The sequence below is a fragment of the Takifugu rubripes genome, chromosome 13 (assembly GCF_901000725.2).
Source record: "Takifugu rubripes chromosome 13, fTakRub1.2, whole genome shotgun sequence".
Taxonomy (NCBI): domain Eukaryota; kingdom Metazoa; phylum Chordata; class Actinopteri; order Tetraodontiformes; family Tetraodontidae; genus Takifugu; species Takifugu rubripes.
In genome coordinates this window covers 3,884,690-3,909,112 of record NC_042297.1, presented here as the reverse complement: position 1 = coordinate 3,909,112, position 24,423 = coordinate 3,884,690, and the positions used below count along the sequence as shown (strand labels likewise).

General features: G+C 42.4%; 1 protein-coding gene across 1 annotated transcript in view; it reads right to left on the bottom strand.

Moving 5' to 3' along the window:
- The window catches only part of itfg1 (integrin alpha FG-GAP repeat containing 1), a 95,563-nt gene that overhangs the window by 32,345 nt on the left and 38,795 nt on the right, over nucleotides 1-24,423 (bottom strand). The window contains exons 10-12 of the mRNA XM_011609546.2: nucleotides 23,148-23,299; nucleotides 2,340-2,490; nucleotides 1,209-1,317 (exon numbers count right to left, since the gene is read on the bottom strand). Of these exons, the coding sequence (XP_011607848.1) occupies nucleotides 1,209-1,317; nucleotides 2,340-2,490; nucleotides 23,148-23,299 (412 nt within the window). The remainder of the gene's footprint in view (nucleotides 1-1,208; nucleotides 1,318-2,339; nucleotides 2,491-23,147; nucleotides 23,300-24,423) is intronic.

Sequence of the window (24,423 nt, the reverse complement as noted above, 5' to 3'; positions counted from 1 at the left end):
ACCTTGACCTGTCAGCCAAAGGTGGCAAGGAACAGGTGACATGTTGAGAGAGAGGGAGGAGGCTGACATTCAGCCTACACCCGCAGCATTGTTGTCCTTTCCGCTGAACAGCAAATCTAACAGAAGGATACTGAGATCCTGCAGCATTTTGAGATTTCTTTTTTTTTTCAAATTTAAAAATGAGTGGAAATGAAAATTGGGATAGAGGAGCACCAGAAACAGCACATCAGAGGAGATGGCAGAGCATTTTTGGCAGTTCAAGTCCTGCCCAGGTTTTAGGATGTGGCCCAATATTCTGCTTCCACTCTCAGTCACTAAAGGCTGATGATCAGAAGCATTACATCTGTTACAATAATTGAACTATTTACATCTGTTATTTGCACTATTTACACCGGTTATTTGCACTATCCACATCTGGTTATTTGCACTGCTTTCCATACTTTTTTTACATTTTAAGCTGCACTTTAAGCTGCACATTTTTACCATGTTTTATCATGATTGTATAGTTAAAACATTCACATAGTTAAAAACTGCATAAATAACCTCTATTGATTCCCGTAGGAAATTCAGCACCATAGTTACAGCCTGTATATATATTTATCTTGGTTGCAAAGACTTTTATATACCCTTTACATATCTGTGAACTCTGTAAATACAAACATATATATTGATATCATAAACATATATCATTGTGTGTATATATTGTATATACCCATCACAGTTTTATTCGCTACTTAAGCACTTCTGGTTAGATGCTAACTGCATTTCATTGCCTTGTACTTGTGACATGTGTAATGACAATAAAGTTGAATCTAATCTAATCTAATCTAATCTAATCTAATCTAATCTAATCTAATCTAATTACTAGACTCAGATATTTGTGACATAGTCCTGGTTTCATGGTCTCTTTGCATATGGAATTCAATGGAGAGAAACTCGATTTTTAAAATGATGGACAAAAGTACATCTGTGATTCAAGGTATTTATTAGGTGAATAACTAAAGCCAGAACTACTTCCTCCTTTCTGGAAACTCAACTATGAGGCTCAAGTGTAAATATTAAGTGACACAATCCTGCTCCATACAGCAGGGGAAGAGAAGCGACGAGACAAAATGGTTGCATTCTCTTTCCACATGTGATCTCCTCCTGTAACCGCCTGCAGCGTGTCCATAGGAGACAGACAGAGTATATTTAGGGAAATCACTTACCCATCACCTTAACGAAGTAGGCATCCGCTTCAAAATTGTTCTTCAAAGCATGGACGATCAAGTCTTTCTTGTCTTCCGCCTGGCTAAGAACCAGCATGTCTAATATACCCTGCAAATAGAGGCAGGCAGATAGATAAGGGACAATAAGAGCACCCTGCGTGTCATGTGTGTGTCTGCGTCTTCTGATGTACATTTTTATCCCTCTAACGCAGTGGGTGACTGATTAAGCATTACCTTATCTCCACTCTTTGCTCCACTCTGTCTCCTAATGTTTCCAAATTCTTTCTTTGGTAAAAGAGACTACAATGGAGCCCCACATTAGCGGAAATAATTAATACTGGTACAGGAAGTGTATACAGTAGATCCTGATGCACTGTCTTTGTGGGTTAATTGTGTCTGAGCAGGATCAGACGATCACAGCCAGTAAACATGAAGAGAAGAATTCATTTCAGTTTGTTCAAAAATGAAAGAAAACTCCTTTTGCAGGAGCAGAATATCTGGAGGAAGCAAATAACAGCATCACAGAACAATCCGATGTGCTTGTAAACATGTAATCACAGTCAAATCTGCTCTCATCATGCCTCATTGTTTTATTTTCAGACCCAATTAACATACAAAAATTAGCATTTGAAAAAAAATGTGAAGCATATCCACATTATGTGTGTTAGCATCAGTACAACCACCCTTGAACTAATGGTATGTGCTAAGATAAAACCCATAAAACACCACCTGGTTCTTGATAAAAACACTTGGGTGGGATTTAGAAACCCATATTTAGATTTTAGACAATAAATTGCAAAAAATAGCATAAAAGAAGCCTTGATATAAATTATTGGGGCAATTTTGCCCACTAACACCCATCTTTAACACTTGCTTCTCTTCATTTCCCCCATTTTGTATGACTAAACTGCTCCAAAAAGAGTTCCCGAACATTCATGTCAGTATAAAAGAACAACCTATGTGGACAGAAGCCTTTTGAGAAAAATGTATTCGAGCAAGTCTCTTCAGATGCTGTGTGTGTCTCAACATGTGTCCACTTGAACTGAGCGGAATTTTCTTTTTCCAGTCTGGCCATCTAGGATAACTGCGGAGGAATGGCTGAGAGCACCAATCAAAACACAAATTACTCACATCCTCATAGATGTCGAAGAACGTTGCCATGGTGGCATTACGGATGGCTCCCAAATCTGATTGGTCCCAGTGGATGTGGAACATTCGTCCTACAGCCTGGCAGCTTGCAGAGTTGCAGGGCACGTTCTCCAACAGGAACGCCTGCTGACCACTAGGAGACACAGAGGAAGCATCAACACACTTATCTGGCTGCACATTTTTCCAGTTTATGATCTGAAACTTGTTAGCTTCCAATTTCAATGAGGTGGGGGCTTTGGAACCTGGTCACCAAACATGCCTCTGATCCCCAATAACTTCCTGCCCAGTGGGATCTAATCACAGACATATTTACTTGGAGCTCTAACTAGGACCACAGAGCAGTAGGTTAATGTATGATGGAATACTACGAGGCCCATTTCCATGCATTTGAGATGCCTTCATTTCAGAATGATTTGATAAAGATGTAAAACAAGTTTAAAAAGGGCCATTTTCTACACTTTTCTTTTGAATACTTTGAATTCAGGCTTCTAACTCTGACAAACACACAAAACCTCCTAGAATGCAAAGAAAACTGCAATAAAGTAGATAAAGTTGGTTTTCTAATTAAATTAAAATCTATAAGAAATGTGCAAAATAATGTAACCATATTGCTTTAATGAGCTGACACATCCTCGTGCTGGCGGACGTGTTCTCAGTAATGCTAATAATTCATGTTTCAATAAGGATTCAAATATAAAGCAGCAGTGCTGCAGCGTAACGCAACATTCTGATGAAAAGTCTTGTCAGACACAATGAAAGCTGAGGTAGGCTAAAGCCTCCAGCAGAGACGGCATAACAACATCCTGAAGCTTCTACGAACAATCCTTTCACACACAAGTGCAGAAAAACACACAATTCTGCATGTTTACCATCGAGCATTGTTGCGACAACACTAAAATCAAACAATATATTATACTGTCTCACACAGAGAAGCTTTTGTAATGATCATGAGCAGAAAAATATCAGTTTTCCCTCCACCTATATTCCTGTACTTTATATGCTCAGCATTTGTCATCAACTTCCTTTCATTCCCTGGGGAGACCAACTCCCACTCTTTGGAGTGCGTTTTGAGTACCTCTTCTTACATCCCTGTGGATGTGGCATCTAGAAAAAGGTCTAAAAATAGTTTAACTCCCCCCATCCAGCGATTAGAAATGGCTCTTTTTTCCCTCCTTTCACTTTATCAGAATGTTAGCATCTAAGGTGTCGTGCTAGAAGCGAATCGTCATCTGAATACATAGAGACTGACCACAGATGCTAATACAGTAGGCTGCTGGCATTATTCTCCAGGCTGGGTCAACTGTTGGGGCGCCGTGTCCATGGAGACACTTCAGCCTGACGCAAGGATAACTGCCAGGAGAAAAAACACCTTGGAAGTGTTTGATTCTACGCAGTTAACAGTTAAAGTTCGACCTTCTGGGACTGAATGTGTGGCCACAGTTTCATCTTTGGTTGTGTGTGCATCTTAAACCTTATAGACTGATTTTCTCTGCTTATTTTTTCCTTTTGATTTAAGGGCCTGCGAGTTGAAGAGAAGGCATAGGAATATTTAACCAAACAGAGCAAAGACAAAGATAAAAAATAGAACTTTTGATAAGTAATTTGTTATGTTAACCGTCATCCTATAAACATTAAAATGACCAAAAGGTTAATTCAAATGTCATTGATTTATTAGCTGAAACCAGTGTAGGAAAAATGTAATCTACCTTAGTAGTCATTTAAAAATCTGATTTTAGCCATTAGGGGGTTTGTGCAACACTGGTGAAAACTACAGGGTCGTTTATCTAATTACAGTGGAAGAACAATGCTTTCGGCATGAATGAGAATTGTGTCAATTAAGATGTTCTCTGCAGCCATGGTGGTGGTTTAAGCTTTCTGTGTCTTTATAAGGCAATGGTGGAGGCACTGGGGGCTGGTGCAGGATTAACTGACTTGTGATTAAACATATACTAGCTGGAGGTTTGGCTAAAGGTCACAGTGAGTAATCCATCAATATTCCACACATCGTGACCCCACCTCTCTTCTCATTAAGCTTTAACGGCAGAGCCCTCCGATTATGACTGTCGCCGCTGAGCCGCCGTGGCGCCAACCGACGCTCGCCACTCACTGCTGATGGTAAAGGAGGAAAGTTCGCTAGCAACTAATCTACACCTGAAACCAACTGGGCAGCGTCTGTCCTTATGTTCAGAACGAAACGAGTAATTTTGAACCTTCATTGTGAACTTTATAGGAAGGAGCTGATTGTAATTCAGCGCCTGTTTTTCCCCTTCTGAGACACGCACTTCAAACGAGCCGTGTGATGGTGAAGGTCACGGGGTGGATGAAAACACCCCCGTAGAGAAGAATACATATATATCAGTATGTCAGGACCTACACAGCGCCAATGTAAGAGATGTCTCCCAATAAAGTATCGAGATGTCCAACTTCAACAGCAGTTACTGCATAAGTGGAATCATGCCAAGTTCAATTTGTCCTGTTTATGCAGAATTTAGGGGAAAAATGTTAATTTAATCAATCAATCGATCAATCAATCTTTATTTATATAGCGTCTTTTACAATCAAAATTGTTTCAAGGCGCTTTCCAGAGTCCCAGGGCCTGACCCCCAACAAGCAACAGTGGCAAGGAAAAACTCCCCTTTAACAGGAAGAAACCTTGAGCAGGACCAGGCTCATGTAGGGGACCCTCCTGTTGATGGATGGATGGATGGATGGATGGATGGCTAGAGAGAGAGCGAGAGCGAGAGAGAGAGAGAGAGAGAGAGAGGAGAGGAGAGGAGAGGAGAGGAAACCCCGGCCTATAACAGCACAGCTAAGATGTGACCTAATGATTAGACGACCCCCTAAGTATGATAATTTGTCTGTCTATGATAATAACTGGAAATACAGAATTAGTAACAATAAGCTTTTTCAAAGAGGAAGGTTTTAAGTCTGATCTTAAAGTAGCGATGGAGTCAGCCTCCCGTACCTGGACAGGGAGCTGGTTCCATAGCAGGGGGGCCTGGTAGCTAAATGCTCAGCCCCCCATTCTACTCCTAGAAACTCTGGGAACCACAAGTAGACCAGCATTCTGAGAGCAGAGCGGTCTATTGGGCTGGTAAGGTGTCACTAGCTCCTCCAGGTAGGATGGAGCTAGGCCTCTGAGGACCTTGTAGGTCAAAAGAAGGGTTTTAAAAATTATTCTAAATTTAACGGGCAGCCAATGAAGAGACGCCATGACAGGAGTTATGTGATCTCTTTTGTCAATACCTGTCAGAACTCTGGCTGCAGCATTTTGGATCAGCTGGAGGCTTCTTAAAGAGTTGTTTGGACACCCTGATAATAAAGAATTACAATAGTCCAGCCTGGAAGTAACAAAAGCATGGACTAACTTTTCAGCATCAGGCCGCGTCAGTAGTTTCCTGATCTTTGTGATGTTCATCAGGAGAAAAAAGGCACTTCTAGAGACTAATTTAATGTGTGAGTTGAAGGAGAGATTTTGATCAAAAGTTACTCCTAGATTCCTCACAGAGAGACTAGATGTTAATGGGATACCATCTAGAGTGATCATGTGATCTAATATATCCCTGAGAGGTTCAGGACCAAACACCATGACCTCAGTTTTTCCTGAGTTAAGGAGGAGGAAATTTGAAGACATCCAGGACTTGTCTTTAAGACAGGTCTGAAGCTTCACTAACTTCTCTGTCTAGATTGCTGCCACTCCCCCTCCTCGACCAGTAACACTGGGAATATGATAATTAAGATGGGTAGGAGGAGTAGATTCATTTAAACTAACACACTCCTCCTCCTGAAGCCAGGTCTCAGTAAGACAAAATAAATCAATGTGATGATCCGCTATCAGGTCGTGCACTAACAGGGATTTACACAAAAGAGATCTAATATTTAACAGTCCACACTTAATTGTGATATTAGTTTCTCCAACTTGTGCTTTAGTATTAATTTTAATAAGATTATGGTGATTGACCACTCCCCTGCTCTGTGCTTGGGGAACTTTTAACCGTGGAACAGAGACTACCTCTATAGTGTTAAATATATTATTGTTGGTGGATGAGGGTTCTATGGAAGCAGCAGAGAGGTGTGTAAGACCACAACTCTGCATCCTGGTCTGGACCCTGGGTTGTCAGGTCACTTTGGGTCTCATAAAATTAGCCAAGTTACTAGAAATGAGAGAGGCACCATCCCGTCTCTCCTAATCAGACCAGGTTTTCCCCAAAAAGTGCTCCAATAGTCTATAAAGGCCACCTGGTTTTCGGGGCACCACCGTGACAGCCAGCGACGAAGCGACGACATGCGGCTAAACATCTCCTCGCTGGCCAGATTGGGGAGGGGACCAGAGGATGTTCCGGTGTCCCACATCGTTTTTGCGTAGCTGCACACCGACTCTATGTTAATTTGGTGACCTCGGACTGACGAAGCCGGGTGTCGTTGGCTCCGACGTGAATAAAAACTTTACCAAATTTACGTTTACGTCTCGCCAGGAGCATTAAATTGGCTTCATTGTCGCCCGCTCTGGCCCCCGGAATGCTCTTAACTATGGTCGCTGGAGTCGGCTTCACGGAGCGCAAAACAGAGTCGCCAGTTACCAGGGTCGGTTTCTCAGCGTGTGTCGCCGAGTGGGGAAAACGATGAGCCACGGGAAGCGGGTGGTGGGGCACCGTGGGCCTTTGTTTGGGGCTCCGCTTCCTGCGAACCGTCACCCAGCCGCCCTGGCGAGCCGGCTGCTGCCGGGGGGCCGCTAGCTGAAGCTACGCTAGGCGGCTCCGCAGCAGCTAGCTTCTCCTGGCTACCTGACGCAACTCCAGCTAACTCCAAGCTGCGGAACCGCGTCTCAAGCTCGCAAGTCTCGCCTCCATAGCCGTAAATAAACTACTCTTTCTGCACCTATTCCCTTCACTAAAGGAGGCAGAGGAGTAACTAAACATTTCACACGCTGAACAGACAAAGACACCGGGTGGAACAGACGGTGAGGCCATGCTAACGCTAATAATCGGCAGAGCCCTGTATTTGTTTAATATGGGTTGTTTCTCACTGTTGTTATCAGGTGACTAGAATGTCCCAAGTGTTCAAATTTTAAGTAAAGTGAATACAACACACCAAGTGTTCAATTTTAAGTAAATTTAATACAACACAAACACCGTGCACAGTGCAACCAACGAACGATTGGGAAGACAGGAAGTGACGCAATACGTTACCCTGACTCAATACAGTTGGCCCTCCAACTTTATCTTAAATTGGCATTTTAGTCTTTGATCTCCGTTATGCCATTGATGTCAAAATTGTTCTTTCATGTCAGATCAATGAAATCAAAGGATCAAACCGAACTGGCAGATCAAACACATCAGCTCTACCTCATCAGCACACGCATGAGGAGCTCAACACTCTTGTACCACACTGGTGACCAGCAGACGCATCAATGACTCAGAGAGGAACTCAGCAGCTGAAGCAAGAATCATCCATGGAGACTTGGAGGGAAGAGGTCCAGCATCTCAGAGAAGCCCTGGCTGAGAAGGAGGAGCAGCTCAGCAGGGCAGTGAAGAGGCGACAAATGAGAACTGTGGCCCATGTGGAGGCCCTGACCCTGCTGAACAGAACACAAGCTGCTCTGAAGGAGAGCGAGCTGAAATGTGCTTCTCTGGAGGAAACCCTCCACAGCCAGCAGCAGGAGAACGAGGAGACACACAGGAGAGAGCTGATGGAGCAGGAGGAAGGCCTGAATCAGAAGCTCCTTGTGATCCAGGAGGAATTTGAAAGGAAGCTGCAGGAAGAAAGGCAAAGATCTCATGAAGAGAAAGAGGCCATGAGGCAGCAGCTCTTTCTGGAAGAAAAAAAGTTCCAGAAAGTACTTGATGACGAGAAACAAAAATATAATGAAAAGATCTTGCAAAAGGAAGAGTTGATGAAGCAGCAGCTGGTGGTTAAAGAAGAGAACTTTAACAGGATGCTGGCTGATGTTCATCAGCGGTGGGAGAGGACCGCTCAGACATGGGTCCAGATGAACGAAGAGCTGGAGCACAAGTTCGAAGAGAGCCAACGTTTCAGGCAACATGAGGAGGCAAAGAACAAAGAGGAGATCCAGAGGCTCTCTGAAGCGATCCTCCAACTTGAGGTGAGATGCTTTCGCCTTTGTTCCTCTTCCAGAAGATGTCAGATGATGTTCAGTGAAATCTAAAACACACTCTCTCTTTTCTGCAGCTTCACGTATCAAAGAAGCAGGAGAAAAAAAGCTTCTGTGGATGGATCAGGAAAAAGATGAGGTTCTGGAAAAAATGACATTTCCAGAGCTCCCAAAGCCATCCTCCTCCTCATCCTCCTCCTCCTCCTCCTCCTCTACATCCTGACCTCCACAGCGTCACATCCTGTCTTCAACAGTTTTATTTTACTGTATAATCATTGTTTATGTTCTATGTTTGGATTTTTGATGTAGAAACAATAAAACTCAAAGTAAACCACCAGATTGTAGATGTTGTAAATGATAAATTTAGAAATGGCTTCATCTCATTCCTTGAGTCAGTTGGTTTCCTCCAGCAGATAAACCAACCAACTCATGGCTTCAACCACACCCTAGATCTAGTTCTGACTTATGGTGTTGAGGTAGAACATGTGTCAGGGTTCCCTCAGAACCCCCTCCTGTCAGACCATTCTTTGATCACTTTCACATTTATGATTAAGGATTCTTCTATGCTCAGAGCTCAGTCTGCAGATGTCTCTCAGATAATGCTGTAGCTAAGTTTAAGGAAGTGATCCCTGTGCTAATCCCAGGACCACCGTGTGTTTCCCCAGGGATCAGTCATTATAATCTGAGCCCTGCTGAGGTCGACTCTATTGCTGAAGGTGCAGCAACCTCACTGAGAATCACGCTTGATTCTGTTGCCCCCCTGAAAAAGAAAATAGTAAATCAGAGGAGGTGTGGCCCCTGGTATAATTCACACATCAGGACCCTCAAGCAGAAAGTGCGACGACTAGAAAGGAAGTGGCATTCTTGTAAAATACACAGCTATCATGTAGCCTGGAAAGACTGTCTGGTAGTTTACAAAAAGGCCCTCTGTAAGGCTAGAACAGCTTATTTTTCTTCTTTAATTAAAGAAAACCAGAACAACCCCAGGTTTCTTTTCAGCACTGTGGCAAAATTAACCAAGAGTCACAGTGTCTTAGATCCATGTATCCCTTCTTCCCTTAGTGGTGAAGACTTCATGAGCTTCTTCACTGATAAAGTTCTAGCTATCAGAGAAAGCTAACCAGGCCATCCCAACAACTGGACCATCACCAGATGTGCTGACTGTGGGAACATACAGAGTCTCCAACGAGCCCTTAAACTTTTCTGAGGCATCTTCGGTAATTTGCTGCTTGTTGGGGGTCAGACCCTGGGACTCTGTAAAGTGCCTAGAAACAATTTTGATTGGAACAGACGCTATACACATAAAGATTGGTTGGTTGGTTGGTTGGTTGGTTGGTTTATTGATTGATTGAACCCTCAGCTGAGGGAACAGAACCCTCAAAATCAAATCAAATCAAATCAAATCAAAATCAATCTTTATTTATATAGCGTCTTTTACAATTAAAATTGTTTCAAGGCGCTTTCCAGAATCCCAGGGCATAACCCCAGACAAGCAACAGTCGCAAGGAAAAAACTCCCCTTTAACAGGAAGAAACCTTGAGCAGGACCAGGCTCATGTAGGGGGACCCTCCTGCTGATGGCCGGCTGGGTAGAGAGAGAGGAGAGGAGAGGAGAGGAGAGGAGAGGAGAGGAGAGGAGAGGAGAGGAAACCATGACCCAGTGGGGTGACAGAGGCCTGTCAGGTGATCATGTTTCTGGACCCCGGCAGCCTCGGCCTATAGCAGCACAGCTAAGATGTGACCTAATGATTAGACGACCCCCTAAGTATGATAATTTGTCTGTCTAGGATAGTAACTGGAACTACAGAATTAGTAACAATAAGCTTTTTCAAAGAGGAAGGTTTAAAGCCTGATCTTAAAAGTAGAGATGGAGTCAGCCTCCCGTACCTGGACAGGGAGCTATTCATTAGGTATGTATCTATAAAAATAGACATTTGATGTATTATTTTGTAAGTTTCTTTTCAAATCGGACCAAACTCAAGCACAACGGGTCAACAAGGACGTCCCGTCCCACGCTGACCGCAAATTTCCCCGGCAAATGGAGACACTTTGATTTTCTACCTGGCTGAGTTTGTGACGGAGAGAAAGAAAATATAAGGAAAGTAGACAACTTTCTCATCACAGACACATTTCTCCAGGAGCGCTTTGATGTCCATCTTCAACAAAATGAACAGAATGTGCAACAGTAAGGAGCGGGGATGAGGAACACGCTGTTGACGGGCAGCAGCTCCTGTTCGGAAACATTTAATAGATCCGTACGGGAACGCTGCCACGAGCACCAGCACCACTATAAAAAATCGGAAGTAGTAAAAAACATTGGTCCTTTCCCAACTGCCATCATCTTCTTCTTATTTAGAGAAAGCAGAATCATTGCTTCGGCATCGCATTCACCTCCTCAAGCTGTACTGAGAGTAAGCTAATATGGAACATGTGGAATATGGACATAAAGGAATGGAATAAGTCAAAGCGTTCCATCTCATGTGATATTTTTGTATAGCAGCACTATATACACTTTAAAATATTATCTTACTACTTAATAAAATTGCACAATAATGGTGGCACAAGGATGAGGTGCATTAAACAGCCTGGCTGCTTCAGTGAATCTACAATTGTGCTTACATGATAACAGCACAAACAATCTTGAAAGGAAATAAAAAGAAGCCTCTGAGAGCAATAATTTGCACATTGAATTGCTTTCGGACCTGGCTAAGGAGGACCTTAGACAGGCGAGGCACGGCTGAAAGCAGTAATCAGGCAGGTTTGTTGTTTTCTGTTAGCTTCCTCTGCTGGAAAATAGACTTTAAAAGCAAGAAAAAGGCGGTTTCAGCTGGTACTGTTAATGCCTGTGTGTCAGCATGTCTGCATGCGCCTGGGGGTCCGACTGTTTTGCGGACCAGGTGTGAGTGTTTGTGAGTGTGCCTACAGGGAGTGTTTTGGTATTCCAGCTTTACCCACCTCCTCTCTAATTGGCCTCCAGAGGCTTGCTGGGCTGGCAGGGAGGCTGACCAGATGATCATGTCTCTGACCCCACACTCTCCTCACCCCAGCCACTCCAGGGGCTACCGTTACCTGATTCAGCCCCTCCCCCCCAATCATAAGTCATCCCTCTGTCATCGCTGCGTCTGTCACATGCTGAGAAGCAACATGGCCACTTCCACTTCTCCAACTGTACCTCCCTCTGCATCTGTCTGCTCATTTATCTGCTCATTAGCCAACCAATCGTGGTTGAGGAGTCTGAACAAACACATCCCTCTCAGCTCCTCTATAAGTCTGGTTGCATTGTGGAATGTTTAGGATGGTCTTACAGGCACCTCTCAAATATATATGATTTATTTTCCCAGTTTGCTCTGAACAAACCCTGCTGGAGGTGAGTGAAGGGGAGGAGCGGCGGGTCTTTGTAGATGACATGACAGTGAAACAGCGATGTGGTGACAAGGCCCTGGCATTTGGTGGCTCTCTCTGTGCACGCCGCAGTGGGGATGAACACAGACAGGGAGCGGTGGCGACACGTCATCAAAGTCAGGCCAGATCCTTTGGTAGTGTCTCTTCTCCGTGGATAGAGCCTGCCATCACTCACTCTCTCTTAACCTTCCAGTCTTTCAGTGACAGTTTTCCTGCCGTTCACTCTCTTTTCAAAGTCAGCCTTCTTCTGAGGCTGTCCTTATTTATCGTACAACAACAAGCAACAATTGACCCTCCTGAGGCCCGAGGAAAGGCTCTCATTGGAAGATGAAATGATTTAGAAGCAGTCAGGCGTGCTGTCCTTTCTGCTAGCCTATCTGACCTTAGTTTTAGATTGGTTTCATTTACACAATAAACACCGCTGAGAAACCAGAAAACAAGAATACACTAACCGAAGACACCCGAGATGAGAAAGGCTGATTCTAAAAGCCCGAGCACGAAGTTGGGTTCTGCGTTTAGTGGGCCCATTTGTCACCGCGCGCCCGTGGCAATAAATACCGGCTTTGTCAATGTTCTCCTGGGAATATTATATCACAAGGACCGAGCGACTGATACACTAACTGACGGCGTGTAATGCTGCAAACAACAGGAGCTAAAAAAGCAAAAGCGCTCTCGGTTCTGTCAGATTAAGGTGGATAATCCAGCTTTTTGCTGTTGATGAATCAAACAAAGGAAGCAAATTTGGTTCGTCTGCTGCTGAGGGTCCCACAACCTTAAAGCTCAACAACTGGATAATGTCTGTGCGCAATTCCGTGTTAATGTTATCTAATATTACTGATGGGGATTTTAACTTCCTTTTCAGCTATCTGTGCATAAGACTTTTGGATTTATGCATCTATCAGATAGCACTCTTACATCCAACTACAGACAAACACACAAATTACAAGATAATCTAATTAACCACAGTGGAAAGACACGAAATAGACCATGAAATAATTCACCGCATTAAGGTCCCGAATTGTGTCTGGAATCATAATGCAACTTTTCAAATAGTAAAAGAATTTTAAAAAAAAGATGAAAACAGCTGATGCCATTGCAACACCCAGACAGAAAAGAAAAAGAGTATAAATTAATAGACTCCTGATATTAATTGAAATACTCGTTAAAAGAACCTCACATATTTCTAAATCTATATCTGAGACAGCGTTTGCTTCCAATTGCAGTTTATTTCTATTCATTGTTATATGTATACATTGTATAATACAGTATGACAGTTTATGTAAGCGCACTCAAAAAATATTGTTATATTATGAATATAACAGAAGATAATTATTTCTGATACCTCAGCCCTTCCAGGCCCTGCTGCCGCCCCCTATGACGCTAAAGTGAAGAAATTTAATTAGTTTGAATTAGATCTGGCAACAATTTATTTAAAAAAAATCCATGCAAAATCCATCATGCTGAGGCTTCTAAAGGAGACACTGCATAGAATAGATATTCTGTTTTAAATGGTGAACATTTTAAACTGAATTTACAGGTTTTTACAGCTAGTCAAATGTTTAAGCTAAACACTACTGTAGTATGAAAACAGCATCCCGCCTTATTAAAGCAGATCACTAATCTATGACACCGGCGTACCATCTTCATCCGCTCACATCAGCTTCAGCTGGTGCCGCTTTGTCCTATTTGATAGCGTCTCTGGCTCAGCAGGTCGCTCCACTTCATTACATGCTGAATAACACAAAATTAATTAAGCCGCTTTAAATAGTTGATGGGAAATGTGTTGAACTTGTGCCAGATTAGTTTGCAAGCTGGGGGATAGTGAAGCAGAAATATGTTCATACACTCAAGATTATATTTTAAAGTCAGGACCGCAGTTGTGTACCTTTTCAGCAGTTGAAAGGTACACTTTCTTTAAGCTGTTCCTGAATACCTCCTGTGAATGCTACTTATCTTTCCTTATTATATGCTTCAGAAACTTAAGAAATAATAAAATATTTCCCGGGCCCTACAAGTATCAAATCTTTCATTATGTGCGAGCAAGTATTGGACGCAAAATGCAGACAAATGCAGCCACTGCTTCCACCACGCAGAGAGGGGATGGATTTTAAATGGCATTGCCTAGCAACAGCCCGCTAAGCTCTTGGCAGCTGTCTAGTTGTGTTGCATACTGATAGACAGAGACATACTCTGACAGACATGTGTACCCATCGAGCAACACTTTTACATATTGTCTCATCAACTTGTCAACAACAGACAAGCAGGGACATTAGATGTACAATTTAAGGCACTGGACATTATGTGAAGTGTTGCACAGTGGAGACTGAGGGTGAGACAGACGGACAGATAGACAGACTCAGTGTAATGGATCAAGGAAGGGTTTAAGGCCATTATTCCTGCTTCTGTAAAAGGTAAGAGACGTTCTTGAAGGCTTTTTCAGGCAGTAGTTTGCTACATTACTTGTTTATTTTGTGCCACGCACTCGGTGACCTATAGCCTGGAGAGTACGACACAAAAAATGTGTCTGCGCTATGTTTGTACGAGCATGTCCTTGTGCAGATGTGCTACATCACCCCGAGCATTTTCCTGTCTTGTTTCAGAATCGCGCCGCTTTCGACAGACATTGGCGTTATCTGAGTGCAGCATGAACGGGGAAGAGGAAGCACTTAGAATTGCAGCTCCTCGCTGCCATCCGTGATCGAAATTATGGGTATATTGTTCTTCTACAGTCAGTAATGGTGCGAGATACAACAGAAAACACTTAAGTTGAGCTGCTTCCGTCTGTGACCTCATTTCATATTCCAGAAATAGCTTAACAACCACTGGTACATGCGTGCCTATATGGCAGACGCAGGCACGCACATGCACAGCCCAGTGGAGAAGGCAGTGTGACATTAAACCATTACTGCAATGGGGGGGGGGGGGTTCTTATAAAGCCAGGGTGAACCACTTCAACATCAAACGCTCATAGCCAGCGGGGCACACAGTCTTCCTATGGGTGATGGATAAATTAAATGTGTGAGGCTGCGCACGTATGTGTGTCCGTGATGATGGTTCTAATAGGGCGTATAGCTATGAGGCAGCGCTATACCTGAGTAAAGAGCATGTTGGCCAAAAATAATGTGCTGTAGGAAAAGTCACGCTCAAACGTGCCCTTTTTTCATTCGGGAAAACACACGGTCAAGGCCGCATATTGGCTGTTATTGCGCTTCTTACTGTCTGCTTTGTTAGCTAGCAAGACACATCACTGCATGAATCCTGAAAAGATTCAAGGCAAATCAATGCGGGGCTACAATCCCTTGTTTTATGAGGAGGAACACTGAGGACATTTGCTGATACCACCAGACACATTACACCACTTGTTTCAGACTTTTTTCTGACTTTCTGCTCGCAAATTCTTATTGCATTGTGTTCGATTTAGCCTTTAGTTGACGCCTGCGAGAAGTTAGCATCGACTCTGCATCAAATTCAACTTCTCTGCAAAGTCAAACTACAATTTTAGCATTTGAGGATTCGTGATATGCTCATATGCATACCTACACATGTGGTTCATGGGATTCCAATCAAAGAAAACGTTAAAAGGATTCAACACAAAACATTCCTGCCTTGGCCAAAGGAATCATTTGAAAGTTTCTGTTCTGTTCTGAAAGGGAAAGCCAACAAAGGAAGAAGCAACACAGATCGACTGTTCTATTAAATGGTCATTTATAAGACCATAGTTATTCTCTACAGCACAAATATGAGTTGAATAAATAGCCACCAATGCAGGATGTCTGATTCTTCCAAGCTCAAATCACAATAGGCAGATTACTACAGCCTGGAATCGAGAGAATGTGTTTACATTTTAATTGAGCTTCCCTCCCTGTCTGCTTTCCTTTCAAGCTGCACCCTCCACACATATTCCACTATTTCACACACACACTTGTCAATGCAAACACACACGTAAAACTCCACATCTCCGTCTGCCACACATGCTGCTTTAATACACGCGCTCTCCTCCCATGCTCAATCCTTTAGAGAGCCCTAAAACCTTAACAAGGAGGATTTAATTAAATTTCTCTGTAAATGGGTGAGCAAAGAAGAGCCCATCATTGTTATGCAGAATGCAAGTACTGTAGTAGTGTGTTCCAGGGTAGCATCTCTAGTGGCATTCAGGGAACCACTGAAGCTTTGATGTACAAAATGAGGAAGAAAGAGACGGAGGGAATGTGCTGAAGATAGCTTTCATGTGCATGCTCGTAACGAACGGACAGGAAGCTGATCAGTGTTATCCTGAAAAAATGCTTAATTCCGGCCTACTTGACAGTTTCGACAGTGTTAATATGAGGTTTCATCATCACCGTTATATTTTACGGAGCAAATTTATCAAACACCAGAGGTTCAATACACTGTTGCTTGTTGGGGTCAGTCTCTGGGTTTTCCTAGAACCAATTTGGATTAAATAAAGACAAACTGAATTGATTATCTTTTGACCTGGAGCTGCATTAGCAAAAATAATTGTTAATTAATTTAAACAGATGCACAACACTGAAAAGCAGAGTTTACAGCTGCCCACACCACCTTTCCCATTTAGAGAAAAAGAACAAAAAAAACTTCACACTTTCGGATTTAGACCTGCTCCTCTGGAGGATAACTGCTTATTCTAAACATCTTTCCATATGCTCGATCAACACATGGGAAATTAGAAAAACTCTCAGTGAAGCAGGCACCTGGAGAGAGAGAGATCCGAGTTGTCTTCCTGTAATGGAGGCTCTTCAACTATGACCAGTGCCAGTACTGTAGTATATACTGGTAAAAGGTAGTAGTAATACAAGGGTACATAAAATATAGTAGGATGCTTATGATCAAAGTCTCTTGCCTTCGAGCTTTGGAAAATCAAATGGTTTTCTGGAATTCAGAACATCACCAAAATGTAATCATCTGTTCCTTCACCCAAAATAACCTGAACATTTAATCAAATTCCAATCAAAACTTTTCATTATTTTGCTAAGACAGACAGACAAGACTAAAAAAAAAACCCCACCGCTGAAGACAACAATTCTAAAAACTGAAATCAATTATATTAACATGATTTCCGAGCGGTCAGAGCTGCAGCTGAACCAACGTAGTCTTTGTTGTATTACAAGGTGCATGTTAGACAGGGTTGAAAAGTGCCATCTGTTAAATATGCAACATGTGGTGTAAAACAGGCCGTCTAAAGTCAGTATCAAAAGTCATCCCAGCCTCATGTTTATGGTAATCATAGCAGAGTTTCCACGGCTTCCTTTCAGATGCAGACTAGAACAGATGATGCGCTTCACTTTGTTCCTCCACACAAGCGGAAGAAAAAAATCATTGGTCAATTCCATTTGGTATTTTATTAATAGAAGCAAAGTACACGTGTGTTGTAATTAACAAAAACCTCTAGAATATAAAGATAGCACAGTAACATGACTAAAGTCAACACAACCATTAAGAATGTTGAATATATCTGATGATCATAGCTATTTAAAAGGCAAAGACTTGATGAACATTGCGTCTCTTTAAATGCCCATTCGGCTTCATGGGTCATCGGAACAAACAACATAAATGCACGTCTGCTGCAAAACACAATCTATTAAATGTCTCCACAAGAAACAGGCGGCCACTTCAAGTTAAGAGGGAACAAGTATAAAATGAAAATCAGAGCTCCCATCACAGGAGGCCTTCATGGAATAAAAATTGATTAAGCTGCCACACTTGCCACTTTAAAAAGTAGGTATGGTAGGATGCACAGAGAGAGTAAAACAGAGAGAGAGAAGCAAAAATCTTACCACAGTCTTCTCTAAATTAAAGTATGTTCAAGTATTCAGAGCAGTCCTTGAAGATATGCACTGAACAGATGAAATATTTAAGTATAGGTAACTACTTATATGTGCCACACTGTTGCTGCGGTGATTTATTGGTGCAATTATGTTTCCTGTGGGTGTAGCGTGATAAGAGAAATGGAAGAGAAGCACTGCTTCTGCAGCTGCTTTCGTCTGAAGTACTGCCTGTGTGAAATTCTAAAAACTTCCCTGCGTCCCTGAAACATCACGTTCTATCGTGCTGTGAAATCAAGGAAAGCCTCGACTGGTTTTAGGCATTCTGAGGAGGGGGCTGTTACACAGTGTCTTTGTGAATTTGTGGCTGTGTGGGCCATAATTGCATCCGTGACCCGTGGACCTCATTTGTCGCTTCTGACCCGTGGTCATCTGCTAAGGTCAAATGTCATCCTACAGTAAATGATGAGAGCGTGAAGATGCGAAATGATGTTGACCCAACTCAAACGCGGGGCTGCGGAAAGACAAAGGCTTGGATTACGACGCAAATGTAGATGTGCACATTAGAAACAAGCGCACACAATAACAATAACTCGCTTGCCTCATGCAGATCGCACATTAAAGAAGACTTTTCAGCCATTTAATCAGGCTTCGGTGGTGACAGGCAAGTGAAAAACACACGATTGCTTCTGAGGATAATCCCGCAGTATAAGCTGCAGGGACTAACATTTACCATCTAAATAGAAGATGATGAGATGATGAGAAAGCCCTCCTCATCTTCCTCAGTTAAGGCCGATGCGTTTGTTCCTAACAAACAGCAGCTGAGTGGGGGACGCGGGAGACCAACGTCTATCAGCTTAAATAAGATTATTGCTTAAAATGCACACTGATCAGATGAAACTGGTTTGCGAGGGAGACCGTCGAACAGACTAAAACAGCTTGAGCTGTGAAAGAATCCCACCTTACACCTGTAGATATAAACAGCATCATTTACTTTTTCACTTAAAATAGCATAAAAGCAACCTTTTGCAAAACATTTGGGAAAAGGAATAATAGGCATAGAAATCAGGATCCCATTTCTCCGACTTTAATTGCGCTGACATATCAAATATGAACCCTGCAACCGAGCAGACGAACAAACGAGTCGAACAACCAGGGGTGAGTAATAAAGGGGAGCCTGAACATTCAGTCATGTGTAGTTTAGACGAAGAATAAAAATATCGGCGCTACGCAGGGACGGCTGTGCAGGCTCATGCTGTGGCACCTGCCCCCAAAAGAACAACAGCTTCCAGGCAGACTGTCGGCACAAACCTCCTCACACTGATCTTGCGCAGCAGCTTTAGTCGCTTCTTTTTGTGATCTGGACTGGTATTTTTGTTTGTAGTGGGCCTTTTTATCTTTTCCTCGGCCAAATCCTATTTACTTGCCACGGCAAATAATGAAACACCTATACAATCCCCTTATAGCCGTGTGATGTTGGCCGTGCTTTAACATTGTTCATCTGTGTGGGCTGTGTGGGAGTGAGACACAGCAGGAAAGACGGTCAGGAGCCATTGCCTGTCCTCTGACCTGAATATAATGTAGACTCTGAGGGGCGCAGATTTAGAAATTGCCACAGTGTACAGGAACATAAACACATTTGGACACATCTATGGCTACACACACACACACACACACACACACACATCCACCCGCTCTAAATCTGTCACAGCTCTTAAACACTGTTACCAGTCTATAAATGTCTGACCTTAAATTCTCTAATTGTGCGTATTAAAACGGCTTTGTGGTTTGATGTTGAAGTTTATTCACATTGTTAAATGATCAGTTCTTTTCACGCACAAGAGTGTGTCTGTGTGTGTGTGTGTGTGTGTGTGTGTGTGTGTGTGAGGAAACCAACAGATTAGGAGGAGAAAATGCCCCTTTCCCATCAAAATTAGCAGACAAAGGCACGCACATTTGAAGTCAGCATTTGGGGACATTCACATTGCCCGATGGGGTGCGTAGCGTGTGACGTCATGACATGTGATCTCATAAGAAGCCCCACAACAGACAGCGAACCTCAACGTTTTGTCGATATTGCATCTTAAAAAGAGGAAACGATTGCAATAGCAATGAAAGAAGCCCCTGTTGGACAAGCTGAATCCACCTGAAGTCATCTTTTCTGCTCAGTTACAGACCAGTTTGTTATTTGACCGCCATCGGGATTCCATGACGTAGAGCCAACGGCGCTCTCGTCACTGGGGAAATTAGGCGGTGCGCTGCATGCCGATCGGAGCCGATACCGTAATAGCCTAAATGCTAATTTTTTTCTCTGTTCCCATTGTCCTGAAATGCCGATAACATCCAGTTTAAACCAGGTTTTGGCCAATGTGAAAGAGGTTTATTTGTCTTAATTGCCAGTTACTTGAAGGTAAGTAGAATAAAATGACCCATAAATATTCATCCCTCAGCCTTGTCAATGCACCCAGGGAAGACAATAAACAAGACCGAAAAAGTTGATTAAACTCAAAAAGAAGCCATGTTGAGCTTCTTTATTCTTTATTATTCTTAGTATGAAAGCAAACCAGTAGGATTGACAAAGCCAAACCTGAGAAACCCGTTTCAGCCTGTTTTTTCCATAAAGAATCTTCTAGTGATGAAAGTATTCCTGCATTTGTCTCAGCGGCTCACTGATCACTGACTCCACCTGATTCCTCTCATCTAACCTCTCGTCTCCCATTTTCCTATTTGGATCAAAATTCATTGTGCTGGGAGGAGGAGGAGGAGGAGGAGGAGGAGGAGGAAGGCAGGCTGGCATGACTTTTATTAGAATAGTAGCTATAAATATCTGTTTGGAAAGAAGAAAAATAAGAATTGGATGGAGAGGGAGTGAAAATAAAAATAGACTAAACTGTCAATTGTACAAATATGTGGAAAACATTTGGTCTAAAGGAAATCAAAGACAAAGTGGAGAAGAGTGACGGAAGGTTGACGGAGCTCTGCTGAATGGAGCAGAGGCCACATTTGATCAATTGTTTACACAAAGACAAACATATAGCATAGCTCAATAACGGCCAGATGAACTCGAACCTTGTGTGTGTACAGAGGCTAAAAGAGGTTTGCTACGACCTGCAGTGGATCCTCCAGTCTGCATTCATATTAAAGAGATTCAAGATTCAGCCTCTTCAGAAGGCACAATGTAAATTCCCCCAGTCCTCTTGAATTCCGCATGACCCGCCGATTTTATTTCAGTTCCGTTACGGTGACATTTCTGGAATTTTGATTCATAACTTCAACTCAAAACATCACAACAAACTGAAGAGCTCGGCGGTGTCACACGTGCCACTGTGAAAGAATGTAACCACTGTAATAAGATGCCTCGTAAAATTTTATCCCTGCTGGATATTCTACAGCCGACGGCCACCCTGAGCACTTGGATCTTCACCCTTTTTCAGGTAACTGGTGCAGAACCCCCACTCCTGCCCTTTATTGCTCGGAACACTCTTGTGGTTTGGGGAAGGGGGCAGGTTTATAACAGTACATGCGTGTTTCTCTGAACACTTGGCCTACAGAAGCCAGAGCTGCTACCAGCTTAGGAGGAAAGATTCCCTGTCATTATTTTTTCTGTTTTGCAAAAAAGATCACTGATACAACCTTTAGGTCTTTACCAGCCACAATGATCTGAGACACGAGCCAGAAGACCAAACCACAAAGCTGGGTCAGTGACTGCTTCTATGCTTTGTTGATTCCATAGCGAGACGAGTCTGGCGGATATTGTGAGGACGTTAATTGCCTGACTGCATGGTGTCAAATTAAAAATTTGGTAGAGGGGAAAGAGGATTTCAGGGCCGGGCCCGACACCAGTCCAGCCAGTACCGCCAGTGAAAGTCTATGGTAACGCTTCGGCAAACTGAAACATTTTAGAGGGATAATATTATTCTAACTTTGGGGCTTATATGGAGAGATCTGACACACAAGGCCAAAGGCCTGTAAGAATCATGGTTTCATGAGTTCAACTGGTGACTGGCGTGCACCGGGAGATTGAAGCCTGTCCAAGGGACACAGAAACACTCAAAAATCTTGTGGGAAGCCTTCTAGGAAGAGCGGAAGGCACGATAGAACAGTATAAAAAAGACGCCAATTTGAATCCAGTGTCATGAGAGCCGCTGTTGATATGATGGTTTTACATCCAAAAATGTTTGTCCATATAATTTAAAATACATTCTGTACAGCAGTCACATGTTTTTGGTGTTGCATGTATAAATGTAAACGTTTTATTCATTAAATAGAATGAAAAAACTAGACTAGAGGCTTAAAAATCTCTTTTAGCATTTTCATTGTGAGAAAAAAACCTTAATTTTATACCTGAATGCTAAAAACACAAAAGACATTAGAAGAGTGTCAAATATGAGAGAACGTTTAAATGTGAGGTGTTTTGCTCTTGGGTCGATCACTGGTAGGTTTACAGGGGTAGGATGCAAACCAACAGTTAAAGTCTCGTCTAACTGTTCAACCACTTGTCACCATTGGTCATTTGTGGTCTTAAATATGACTGCTGGCCTTCAGATGGGAGTACACTGCTGGTTTATACTGGGAAAAAAAACATGAAGGGGGATAAACCCCCTTTTTGAAGGGGATAAACTAAAGACTGTATGAGAACTGGTCAATAAATGTCATGTTTCTTGAGACAAAACCGGAGATTTCACATGTGTTCTGGGTGACATTTGGAGCTATAACCCTATTTCCAACACTAGAATACAATTTCTAAGAATACACACACACATACACACACACACACACACACACACACACACACACACACCAATCAGTATGCACAGGAAATCTCTGCCCTGACCCCTTCAGCTATCTTATCTTCATCTCTGAGGCCAGATAATCCACATTGGTCCTTCAGCAAACACACACACACACACACTTATGTTATAGTTATTTTTAAAATGGATTGCTTATCAATCACCATGGCTGTGAGCAGGAAAACACTCCTACCTTAGCTGTCGCCTGGAAAATAATCTCCCCATTGAGCATTTTCAAACTAGATCTCGCTGAATGAAGCCAGTTAGGAATGTTATTTTCATGCATGTGAAAACGCCTACAATCACATTAAATTAAGAGCTTGGAAAAGAAATGAGTTATTTCTGCCTTTTATATACCGTACGTCTTATTAAGTTGATACTTAAAAAACAACAAAATAAAATGTCACAGACTGAAATCACATCGTTTTACATCATTACAACTCAGAGACAGCATCGAGCATTTCACTGCAAGTACAGTCATTTCATAGCCAGTTAAGGAGCAAATCCACTCCTTGTGTAGTGCTCTAGTAAAAACTTTGGAGTCCTCATAGAATCCTCATAAACGACAGTAAATTGTTTCAAAAGCATGTCAACCTTGACTACACCGTTTGGTTAAAGACACATCTTAATAGCTGCGGCTTCATTAACAAGGCAGAAGACTTAACAGTATGTGGTGGAGGAGGAGAAGTGCGTGATAATGGCCCTACCTGCCACTCGTGTTGCGCAAGACTGCCAGGGCATCTGGGAAGCCGTCCAGGTTGTAGTCTCCGAAGTGCAATGCCAGGGGCTGGCTGGGTTTTCCAGGGATAAAGCTCCAAATTTCATGCCTGCTCTGAAAGTCCGAGAGCACTGGTACCCACTGCAATAAGTAGCATATGTTGCATCAACAACTACAAAACTGCAATATATACAGTATACTGTATATAGATACAGATATATACACACACAGACTGTTATTTCAGGGATTTCTCACACATGGGAGAGATACTAAGACTGATGAAATCACTCAAGGTAAGAGACAATAATCTGCACATCGGTGTGGTGACACTGTGAGAAATCATACTAAAATAGAAACACGACATCAAAACACGTTGGAAACGACCCAAAAAGAAACCGATATGGATTGTAGTAGCAGTTTTATGTGGTGTGACACACACCTCTGCCTTTAATTCCATTCTTCTGACACATCAGAGACAGGCTACACATAAAGAAAACTCTCCATTCTCCAGCCTACTGTGAAATTCTGATTTCAAGGTAATAGTTCCCATCAGGAGCACGTGCTCTAAAAATACAACTCATAAAGAAACCATCAAACAACACTTATCTAGTGGACTGCATGTAAACATCTTACCTCTGGAAACTATCTTTGCATAATTCCGTATCAGTTACGTAGCACAGTAGCAATGTTTTATATCTGCATGGTTTAACAACTGCCTTCCCACAAATTGTTGACCAATGAAAGACAGAAAATGACTTTTTCACAAGAAATAATTAGCACATGCGTCGGCATACTGACAGTTAATTTATTTTTTTATTCCAAGCAGGGATAGGGACGTGATCCCATCACTTTTATTCGTGTCTTCACAATTAATTGGCAGTGAATAACATACAAAGACAACAAAGGGTGTGTGGGAGAGTGATGTTACAAGGATGGGAGAAAGAGAAGTATTATCAGCCCTAATCCTCACCTCAGTGGACTTAATGGAAAGGCATGAATAGCCTGTATCTGTATTTGTTCAGTTCAATACAGTAATTGCTCTGACTAATGCACCATAAAAAAATCAGCCACAGTCAATATTACTGAAGGTATTGTCTTTAAAACACATAGGAGCAATTCCAGGCCACATTTAAACTGTTTCAGTCTGCAATTACATCCTAAAAGTTACTCGTTTTAGAATTTGAGGTAATTTTCTAAAGACTGACTGGCTGAAGTTTATGGAGGCGAAACAGATGAAGCCACAGCAGAAATGAAAGTTTTGTTTC